The 11,741-nt window shown below is 37.6% G+C and overlaps 1 protein-coding gene across 1 annotated transcript in view; it reads left to right on the top strand.

The window, feature by feature from the left end:
* Prss12 (serine protease 12) overlaps positions 1–11,741 on the top strand; it is an 85,298-nt gene that overhangs the window by 31,964 nt on the left and 41,593 nt on the right. The window contains exons 3-5 of the mRNA XM_008846053.3: positions 4,508–4,686; positions 7,109–7,250; positions 10,495–10,697. Coding sequence (XP_008844275.1) covers positions 4,508–4,686; positions 7,109–7,250; positions 10,495–10,697 — 524 coding nt within the window. The remainder of the gene's footprint in view (positions 1–4,507; positions 4,687–7,108; positions 7,251–10,494; positions 10,698–11,741) is intronic.

The raw sequence follows: 11,741 nt of genomic DNA, 5'->3' as shown, positions 1-11,741 counted from the left end.
AATCAAATTTTAAAAAATATATTATGTTTGTGGAGGAAGCATAGATGTTACATCATGTTAATTAGTAGAGGTGATGAACATTACCATTGAAATCTACTCGATGACATACACAGGCACCAAGGATCCAAGTGCAGCAGATTATGACTAGTAATAATCAGACACATACATATTAGAGATGCATGCGCCAACATCTCAGTGTTATTAGCAAAAACAATGAGTCTTTCTGTAAGAAGCAGACCCACCCAGGGCTTAGGGACCATTGCAGAAGAAGGGGCAGAAAGATTGTAAGAGGCAGAGCTTATACTGAGTTCAATATTGTGTAACTGTATTCATTGAACAGCAAACCTAAAAATATTATAGCCATTTTTGAAAGAGATGTATCTTTGCTCTGGAAACTCTTGAGTATGTTAAAGCTGTAATGAAATGCTTCTTTTAAAAAAATTAATCAATTAAAAAATTATATTGTTTCCGTGGAAAATATGGAAATATATAAGAGAGAGAACAAAATACACATGTGATGTTTTAAGAGTAGAGTTTACTGTAAGTTACTGTTTGGAGTTTCCACTCTCCTGTCCTGAGTTCTTCCTAAAGTGAGAGCGACAGGTCAATGGCAAGCAGGCAGGCCTCTTGCCTTTTCCTAGAACCTGTGTCAGGTAATCATTAGGATATTTGGAATGTGACATAGCTTGGCTATTCTGCCCCAGAGTATGGGAAGTCAGTCTCAGCCAATGGACTACATCATGGTTGGTATTATTTTCTTGGGAATAAAAAGCCTTTAGCTTGTCACATTTTAGCCAAAATATTAGAAATGAATTCTTTAAATCTTAAAAAAATATGATAGGTAAGAATGCTTTATTATTGCTTTAATTTGACCACTGGAGCTTGAGCATCTTATGTGGTCAGCGGCCACAAGTAATTCTATTTCGATCCATTCCATTGCCCCACCCCTTTTTAATTGGTTATATTTTTGTTCACTATACTTTAGTAATATTGTTATCCTTTCTAATTACTAAGAGTTGGTTTGGTTGCTGTTATGCATTGCCAGTGTTCATCTAGAGTATTCGTTTTTGCCTTGTGACTGACTATATGTCTTGTTATATGTTAGTTTTTAGTTTGTCTAAAGTTTAACTTTATTAGTTTTGTTTCCTGACTTCTGGGATTCCTGTCTTGTTCAGAATTTTAGTATTCATTCTTTCTTCTTCATTTCTTCCTTCTGATCATTCTCTCTCTCTCTCTCATTTTCTTTTCCTTTTTTAAAAAAATATTTTATTTATTATTTTTATTTTAAGTGTATGTGTGTATTGCCTGCATGTAGATAAGTACACCTGTGCTGTGCAATGCCTGCGGAGGACAGAAGAGGCTGTTGGATCCCCCGGAACTGGAGTTGTGGACAGTTGTTAGCTGCCATGTGGGTGCTGGGATTTGAACCTGAGTCTTCTGCAAGAACAGTCAGTGTTCTTAACTGCTGAGCCATCTCTCCAGCCCCATCCTTTTTTCATCGTTAGTCTATCTGGATTTAATTTTTGTTCCTGTTAGGAGTTTGGGATCAAATTTTAAATTATTCTATAGTCTCCAAGTTTCCTTCTAGCCTTATGGTGGTTTGATGAATTGTCCCTCCTGAAGTTTTCCATAAAACCCTTCCTTTTTCTTGGTGCAAATATCTAAGGAGACGGTTAATTTGGCTTTTCCCAAGCCTGACTTCCCTGTGACCTGTGCTGTTCTCCAGCCACCTCCCTTTCTCCTCTGATGTAGAAGTGTTTCCCAGGATCACATCCTGTTTCCATGAATCATCTCTTCTAGAGCATGAACTGCAGACTCTACTTAAGGGCTATGTTCTAGTTACTTTTCTGCTGTTGTGATAAAATATTATGACCAAAAGCAGCTTAGAAGACAAAAGGATTTATTTTGGCTCATGGCTCCAGAGGGATGGAGTTCTTCATGGAGGGGGGTGGGGGATGGAGGCTTGCATGTTGGCAAGAGCAGGAAGCTGGCTAATCACATCTTCATCCACACATAGGAAGGAAAGAGAGAGAGAGAGAGAGAGAGAGAGAGAGAGAGAGAGACTGAACCCAGACTATAAACCTGAAACCTCCCCCAGTTGTGTACATCTTTCAGCAAGTCTCTGCCTTCTGAAGGTCCCATAACCTCCCCAAACAGCACCACCAACTGGGGATAAAGTGTTCAAATACACTCATAAATTAACCCATTTTTGACACTATCATTTGTGTTAGGATTTATTAGGGTTTTTTTCTTTACATTTGTCCAATAGATGTTGATCTTTATTATTTGTTGAAACAGACTTCAAGAGCCCACTGTTCTACGAGTAGTAGAGAGCACTGCAAGTGTCAGGGTCCTAAATTTTAAAGTCCTTTAATTCAACAAAAAATACCCTGCTTAAGCATGAAAGAAAACCTATTTTTCCTTTCCTTAACTTCCTCCACACCCCTCTGGTAAGCTCCTTAACCCTAACCCTTTGGCACTTTCTGAATTGTAAGCAGAGAGTCAGGTGTGAGTGCAGCAACCAAGCTCTGTGCAATTGCTTTAATGGTATTTAAAGAGGTGCTTAACTTTTAAATATGCTTTTAGAATGAATGCTCTTGAAACCTAGTAACCTCTAATACCTAGTAAAAGTAATCAAACAAGATCTCCTTTAACCACTGTGTAATGCTTTCTCATTATTAGGCTATTGCAACCATTTAGTGATCTTTTTCCTTTAATATATTTTGGTTGTAAACTCTCAGGATAATTATAAAACTACAAGCAAAAGGGAAAAGACACAGTGTCGTTGAAAAACAAAAAAAATATGTGTTAAATTCTAAGCATAAAGGCTAATGAACTAAAATGCAACTTCCAAAGTCAGTCGTTTCACCAGGTGATCACAGTCTTCACAAGTTTAGACGGTGTCACTTCGAATTGTGGGAGAAGTAACTTTATTATGAGTAAACTTGTGTGAAGATGGTTTGTTAGTGATAGAATTGTGTGAAGTTGCTTTGTTAGTGATAGAATCGTGTGAAGTTGCTTTGTTAGTAATAGAATTGTGTGAAGATGCTTTGTTAGTAATAGAATTGTGTGAAGTTGCTTTGTTAGTGATAGAATCGTGTGAAGTTGCTTTGTTAGTGATAGAATCGTGTGAAGTTGCTTTGTTAGTGATAGAATCGTGTGAAGTTGCTTTGTTAGTGATAGAATCGTGTGAAGATGGTTTGTTAGTAATAGAATTGTGTGAAGTTGCTTTGTTAGTGATAGAATCGTGTGAAGATGGTTTGTTAGTAGATTTACTGAATAACAGAGAACTGACAATAACAACAACTTAAATTTAAGGAAGCACTCGATTGTCTCAGAAGAGACTAGAGGCAGCCAGCTGAGTCCAGCTTAGCGGTTGTAAGATCATCAGGGCCCCTGCTTCTTTCTTGTTTTCACTTCCATATCCTCAGTAGGGCACCTTGTCAGACAAGGTGCTTCCGCCTGTAATCCCAGCACTTGAGAGGCTGAGGTAGGAGAATTGATGCCAGGGCTATGGCATGAGTTTTAGGGTCGCGTGGACTATGATGTGAAACCCTGTCTAAAAAAAGGGTGTGTGGGGGCGGGCACCCACAGCCAAACGTAGCTTCTCAGGCTCCAGACTTTGCCTTTGCCTTACAGTCAACAGGAAGGAGATGCAATGAAGGCACGTTCTAGAAGTGACCCATGACAGCTTCTTCCTAAATAGCACTGGAAAAAAAACTTATTTGAGGATGATGAAAAATTCTGGACCTGGGTGGTATTGGTAGTTGTATAGCAATGTGGATGTACTTCATATACCGTATACTTAAAACTGTTAAAACGGTAAGTTTTATGTCATGATATAAACAGTCATATAGTAGGGGAGAAGGCTGGGAAAGGTGGTATTTATTTCAGATAGTCATTGCCTTTCTGAAACTCTGAGATTCTGTTACTAATGAAGAAAAGGAGGGTAAACACTGAGGGATACTTAGCTTTTTTTTTTTTTTTTTTTTTTGAAGCAGGGTCCCCCTGTACCCCCCGCTGTCCTGGAACCCACTATGTAGACCAGGCTGGCCTTGAACTCACAGAGATCCACCTGCCTCTACCCCCCAAGTGCTGGGACTACAGGCATGGGCCACCACCTAGCATTTTAAAAAATATTTTCTTTATTATTTTTATTTTTATGTGTACGAGTGTATTGCCTACATGTGTGTGAGTGCACCCGTGTCATGCAAAGGCTTTGGATTTGAAACAGGAGTTAAAGGACAGCTTGTAGCTGCCATGTGGGTGCTGGGAATCGAACCCAGGTCCTCTGCAAGAGCAGTCAGTGCTCTTAACCACTGAGCCATCTCTCCAGCTCTGCATTTTTAAACATGTACAATGGTGGAGCACAGAAGGAAAACAGACATAGAAACTCATGAATTACCTATGGAGTGAATGGGTAAAAGGGATTAACAACTGTGTGTCTGCCTGAGGTAAAGGCACCCTTGGGTGTGGAGTCTAGAATTCTCCCGTTCTGTTTACTCAGTGGCATTGCCAAAGCGTGGAATCGGGCGTATTTTGGAGAAGGATCTGGCCCAATAATGTTGGATGAAGTTCGCTGCACGGGGAATGAGCTGTCAATTGAGCAATGTCCTAAGAGCTCCTGGGGAGACCATAACTGTGGCCATAAAGAAGATGCTGGAGTGTCTTGTGCCCCTCTAACAGGTGAGCGTCTTACTTCTATGACGTGCTAAATTCTGTACCCACAGCTGGGACTACCACAGCTTCCCTTCTCAGTTCAGGTATTGTCAAGTTAGCACACAGATAGCTCTCCTAAATTAAACTAAAAATAAAAACAAAACAACAAATTTTATCTTAAAATGCCATCTTTTTACTCACAGATATTTCTGAAATTTCTATTTAAAATTTTTAATTTCTTTATTTTTCCTTCATGTGTATGTGTTTTGCCTGCTTATATGTAAGTGCACCAGTGTCACACAATGCCCATGGAAGCCAGAAGAGGGTGTCAAATGCCCTGGAACTGGATTTACAGATGGCTGTTAGCCTCCATCTGAATGTGTGCTGGAGACCAAACCCAGGTCCTCTGCAGGAGTAGCCAGTGCTTGTAACCACTGAGTCATCTCCCCAGCCCCTGAAAATTTCCATTTAAAATCCCACAGTGCTATCTCAAAAACTGTCATTCTCTTGCCCTATTATGCATAGTGCCCAACAGTCAATATCAGTATGCAGTGATCAATGCCAAATGTTAGGTGCCATTGTATTACACCTTTAATTCATCCATTTATCACCCGGTCTTTTTTAAGAATGCGTTTGTAACTGGTATAAACCTACATGGACATATTGTTGACTAAAGAAAACTTAAAGAGGCCAAGTTGGCTTTACCATCAAAGTTGAGACTATTGTGTGTTGCAATATGCCTGTCCATATAGGCCATGTGTTATAAGAAGGGGATGCCTTTTCAAAAAATAATTTTTATGTCTGTGTAGGTGCCATATGTGGGTGCTGTGTGTGAATGCCACATGTGGGTCAGTGGAGGTGGTTGTTAGCTGCATGGTGTGGGTGCTGGGAACTGAGCTCAGGTCGACTAGAAGAGCAGCAAGTGCTCTTAACTCTCCAGCACCAAAAAGGGGATATCTGAGTGCAAATTGGCATGCGAACATGTATTTGCATGTAAGGAGGGAAGGAAGAAAGTGGAAAGGCACAAGATGGGTGATCAAAACTGCATTGCTTCTACAGTAAAAACAACTGGAGGTGACACATGTCTGTTTGGTCATTTAAGAAGAAGAAAAAGAATAACTTCTTAGTATGGATACAGTACCAAATGTATACCCTTTTCTTGGCACCTATGCAGGCTGTTGTTTTTATTAGCAACACACACATTTATAGACAATAGAAAATTTTAATTTATACCAGAATTAAGGCAGAGCATTTCATTTCCTTGGGCCACCACTTCACCCACTTTCAAATGATGATGATCTTGTATTACTACTGTGATGGGCATAAGAGTTAATATATGTTACAGTGCTTTGCAGACATTCAATCATCAGTTGATTCTGTGTCAAGAGACTTTTATTTGCTTCAATAGATCCCAAAGATCTGTGGAAAGTATGTCCTATATTCTGATTATTTGTGTTTCATTGAGAGAGGTTTTTGGGTTATTTTGGATGGAAATCGCTTTAAAATCTACTTTTTTTAGAATCATATTTATTGCATTATTTTCTTTCAAGATTTTTGTAGAAATCTCTATGTGAATAATTACTCATTGAGGTAAGAAGATTCAAATTTCTGTTTTGTATTATCAATAAAGAACAAAGACAGGAGGCATACAGCCCAGCTTTAGTTATTCATGAATGTCTAGGGAATAAGAATTGCATTGACAACATGGATTCGTCTTTATCCATTCTAAATTTTTGCATTCTTAGTTCAGTTTTTGTTTCATTTTGTGTTTGAGACAGGGTCTCACTGTGTAGTCCTGGCTGGCCTGGAACTCACTATGTACACTGGGTTGGCCTCAGACCCACAGACCTCCACTTGCCTCTGCTTTGTCAGTGCTGGAATTAAAGACATGTGCCACTATGCCCAGCTTATTTTGGTTATTTTTGTAAGCAGTTAAAAATTTAAAGTATAGCAGCCAGAGGTGATGGTGCATGCCTTTAATCCCAGCATTTGGGAGGCAGAGGCAGGTGAATCTCTGTGAGTTCGAGGCCAGTCTGGGGCTACAGGAAGACCCTGTCTCAAAAAGACAAAAAAAAAACCAAAAAAACCTCCAAGTTACTATATATTTATTACTTTTTCAATATAAGTGACCAGTATTATTTAGATTTAACTGTTCAAAAATTATAGAGAATTTCCCAAATATTATTTCATCTAGAGTAATCAAAATATAAACTTAGAAATTACATCAGAATTTTTTTCCTACTTGGAGAATAGAGTACAACTATCAGGAAGATAATTGTGTCAAACTTCAGAAAAAGTGCAGTGACTTCAGGTGACTGATCAGAGTCACGTGAAGTTTAACAAAGAACTTGGAGGGAGGCCTGAATATAGTGATATTTCTGCCAAAATGAGGGTGCTTTATTGGTTTTTAAGAATCAACTTGCTTTGTTTCTTTCTCTCATTATCACAGATGGGGTCCTCAGACTCATAGGGGGGAAAAGCAGCAATGAAGGTCGCTTGGAGGTATACTATAGGGGACAGTGGGGGACTGTCTGTGATGATGGCTGGACGGAGCTGAATACGTATGTGGCTTGTCGGCAGCTGGGATTTAAGTAAGGCCCACTGATATGTGGAAACTAAGGTCAAATCACATCTTTAAAGCCAGAGTTACTCCAAAATCCTTATCTGTGGTTTCTAAAAATACATGTTGTACATGATCTATGAGTCATCTGTCTATCTCTTTATCTATCATCTATCTATCTACCTATCTATCTATCTATCATCTATCTATCAATCAATCATCTATCCTATCTATTCATCTATCTATCATCTATCTATCTATCTATCTATTATCTATCTATCTATCTATCTATCTATATCATCTATCATCTATCTATCATCATCTATCTGCCTACCTACCTACCTACGTAGCTATCATCTGTCATCGTCACCTAAGTTCTAATATTATTTGCCCTTCATATCAGTCATGCCCCCCTACTCACTTATGGAAGTATAAAAAAATATGGCTTTTTCTAAGATGGCTAGTAACCACCTCATCATTTATTTCAAATACTTTCCCCACCAACTCTCCTTTTCTTGAACAAATTGGTTGAAGTCATGGGTAAAGCCTCTTTATATCTATTCAAGGAATGCTTGGTTTATTATGATGTGGATGCTATATCCAGATTGCAGCATTCCAGTGACTGATGTGGTGTCACGTGATTCTTTTTCTCTGAATGTGATAATCAGCACTTTTGTTTGAGAAGAACAGCCCTCTTGTCATGAGATGGCCTTTAGAACTGCTTTTGACCTTGCCCACTTACATTCTGAACCACACTTGGGGCAATACATTCATATCACATACATAATGCATGCTAGTGTAAAGTCTTAAGTTGGTTGAAATAATTGCAAATGATGCTCTTGAGTTAAATATCTGAATGGAACCTGTGAGTGACTCTTCCTTCCTATTTTTAGTATTACTATATTATGATTTTAAAAACTGATGAAATTACTTAATTTACAAATAGTCGCTAAATCTTAAAAACTATACCTCATTGAAGCCGTGAAAACTCATGTTTAAACATGTACTTTAATATCTATCAAAGTTATATAAAGTTTGAAAAAGAAAATTAAGTACCATCCATAATTGTATAGTTTTGAATACAAAATATGTTGTATAAATATGTGGTAGTAAATATGTGATTTTATAGACACATAATTTACTTTTATATTGGTACATAGTCACAAGTTTTGATGTAACATAATATGCATTAAATGTTCACACTATAATTTAATATTCAGGTCATTTTTTCTAGGTTAAAGTTAACTTGTAGTTTAATGTTAGTTTACTTATAAATAATGCTATCATAAAGACACAAATGTACATATTCGCCAATATGTTTAATTTTCTTGCATAGCAGTTGTTAAAATGACCAGGTCAAGTGGTATGATGTAATATCTAAATGAATATTGCCATTTCGTTAATAGGAATTACTTAGCAGATGTCATGTCACATTGCAGCGAACCTGCTCTCACTGAGAGTTGTACCCTCACTTTTCAAGGGTTCAGGGATATGCATAAGTCCTATTATTGTCCATTGATTGTCACATTTTTCCCTCATTAATGAAAATAATTGAATGATACTAAATTTTTCCTCCTATTTTATCTATTTTAATTTCAAAGACCAATGCCATTTTTCTTTCATACAAAAATCTGGGCTTACTAGTGTTAAAAATGTTCTCATTGATGTGTTAGGAGAAGCACATGATTCATTTCAGTTTACAGTAGAATTTCTGAAAGAGAATATTCATTTGGAATGAGAAAAAGAGTACACCTTAGGTTCTTTGTACAAATGCAATACCAAAGTTTAGAAAACTCTCTGTCCCAGGTGTGATGACGCATGCCTTTGATTCCAGAGATCAATACCAGCTGGGTCTGCATGTCGAGTTGCAGGCCACCTGGGACTCCAGGGAGACATTGTCTCAAAAAACAAACAAAACAAAACAAAAAGCTAAAACCAAAACAACAACAAAAAACTTTCATTGTATGTTGTGCAGTTGAATTAGAGAAATGAAAATCAAATTGATGCATTTGCTAGAAAAGTGTTTTTAAGCTGAAGGTGACAGCAATATGCAATTTCAGTTGATTACTTTTCTAGATAAGACTTAATTAGTTAGAAAACTAGGAGGAAAAAAAGTCTTAAAATGACTAGTGAAAAGTTGGATTGCTTTAATTTATTAAGTAATGCATCTGTTTAAATAAATTTAGTGATTATATAGTAAAACAATTAGGAAAATTTATGGCAAAAAAAGATTTCTTCATATTCTTAATTAATAAATAAGAACATCAAGCAGAAGAAATATTGGCATAAAATTTCTGGCAGAGTTGAATTTCACTGACTCTTAGAATCAGTTAATGCCGACCTACGTTACCTACCTTACCTACCTACCTACATATGGAAGTGTATTGATTTTTTTAAAATGACACTTTGAAAGACACTTTAAATAATTTTTTAAATTGAGACACTGTCTCCCTATAGCCCTAGCTGGCCTGGAACTCGCTATGTAGACCAGGCTGGCCTTGATCTCAAATAGATCTGCCTGCCTCTGCCTTCAAAGTACTAGGATTAAAGGTGTGTGCCACCATGTCTTTAAGCTAAGTAATATCTGGAAGCTTTTTTTAAGGAATGAAAAAACTTTAGGGAAGGATGAAAAAATAGGTGCAGAGTAACCTAACTGCCAGTTTTTAGATTTTACAGATATTTGCTATTTCACATTATATCATTTATCAGAATACATAATATAATGTAATAAAATCAGTTGGCACATAAGTACAATTTGTAAAAATGTATGCATTAAACTTATATAAGCTTATGAAAGGAACACTGCCATTATTCTTATTTTTATGGGCTGATATAAAAATTTTTATCCTGGATTGGGTGCTGTGTCGTAGCAATCCACACCCTCTGTCTTGAAAATGAGGGTGCAGAGAGGCTGAGAGAAGCTCATGAACTCAGATGGGCTCGGAGGCCCAAACCAAACACTGGTCCTCCCTCTCTAGTTCTTGGTATTACTTCCATGGTCAGGAATCTGAAGTTTATCTCTTTGCAGTCTCTCCGGCTCCTGGGTTAAACTGTAGACAAAACACAGTTACCCATCAGTTACTCATTGAGTCAATCAAAATTTGGTAAGATGACTCAAATGTGCAGTAAAGCAAACACAGCCAAGTCTCCAAGGTAGGAGAAAGACCAAATTCTTACCCTCTGAAGTCATGATACTTAATTGGGTTGTTTGTTTTATGGTTCGTTGATTTACGAGATAGCAGTCCTGTGAACAGCGTTCGTTTCATCGGCCCTAGGTATGGCAAACAGTCCTCTGCAAGCCATATTGAAGGCAGCACTGGGCCTATATGGCTGGATGATGTCAGCTGCTCAGGAAAGGAAGTCAGCTTCCTTCAGTGTTCTAAGAGACAGTGGGGAAAGCACGACTGCAGCCATCGAGAGGATGTGGGCCTCACCTGCTACCCCGACAGCAACAGCAACGGATACAGGCTGTCTTCTGGTAAGGACAGGATGAAGCTCTCTCAGACCCACAGTTAGTTGCCCTGCTTCTCCAACCACTGGTCTAAAATATGAAGCATTTCCCATCCTTGATTAGACTGTTAAAAGTCTTGTTTCCCAATAAAAAACGATCTTTTGCATTCTCAACAACCATGAGATTTCTACCTCTGAATTTTTTCATTATATAGAAGTGTAAATTGCTCAATAACAAGTGTTCATTTCCCCACATGTTGAAAGACTGAAGTTCATTCCCCAGAATCTACAGGGTGGAAGGATGGAGTCGACTCCCACGAGTGGTCCCCTGACTGCCACACATGTCCCTTGGTTTGTGTGCCTCCCCCACATACACAATAAACAAATAGTATAAATAAATTTTGTAAAACATTATGTCCTTGTTTTGTTTTGTTTTGTTTTGTTTTGAGACAAGGTCTCCCTGTAACTCCAGCTGGCCTGGAACTCACTATGTAGACCAGGCTAGCCTCCATCTCACAGAGTTCTACCTCCCTCTACCTCTAAAATGTTGGGATTAAAGGTGTTTACCACCTTGTCATTTTTAATTTTAAAATATAGGTAAATTTTTCTGAAAACTATTGAGATGGATCAGAGACATCTAATTTAAGGTGGATATCTTTTCTTAATATTGAACTGAAGATTCAAAAAGTATAAAAATTGAAAACTTTAAGAATCTTAAAGAATTTTATCAGTTTTGTTTTTTAGGGATTGCTAATTTTTAAAATGTTCTCTTGTGAATAACCCCAAATTTCAGATACATATAATAAGACATATAATGTTTCATATGTTCTGTTTATGACATAGCTGAAATACTAGCTTTTAAATTTTTTCAATGTATATTTTTATTGAAGTTTTGTGCATTTAAGACAATACATCTTAATATTTTTGACACCCCCATTTGTACCCTCCCATAACCTGCCCACAGAATTTTAAGCATTCTGTCATATATGTTAAGGCCTATTGAGTCAAGTGTGTACCCAGATGGTCTTTGGTGTGAGTTCATCCACTGGAGCCTGTTCAGTCTATCTACCAT

Source organism: Nannospalax galili, unplaced genomic scaffold (genome assembly GCF_000622305.1).
Source record: "Nannospalax galili isolate Female #2095 unplaced genomic scaffold, S.galili_v1.0 scaffold142, whole genome shotgun sequence".
NCBI lineage: Eukaryota > Metazoa > Chordata > Mammalia > Rodentia > Spalacidae > Nannospalax > Nannospalax galili.
The sequence above is the reverse complement of the archived record's forward strand: the minus strand, read 5'-3'. Positions and strand labels throughout refer to the sequence as shown.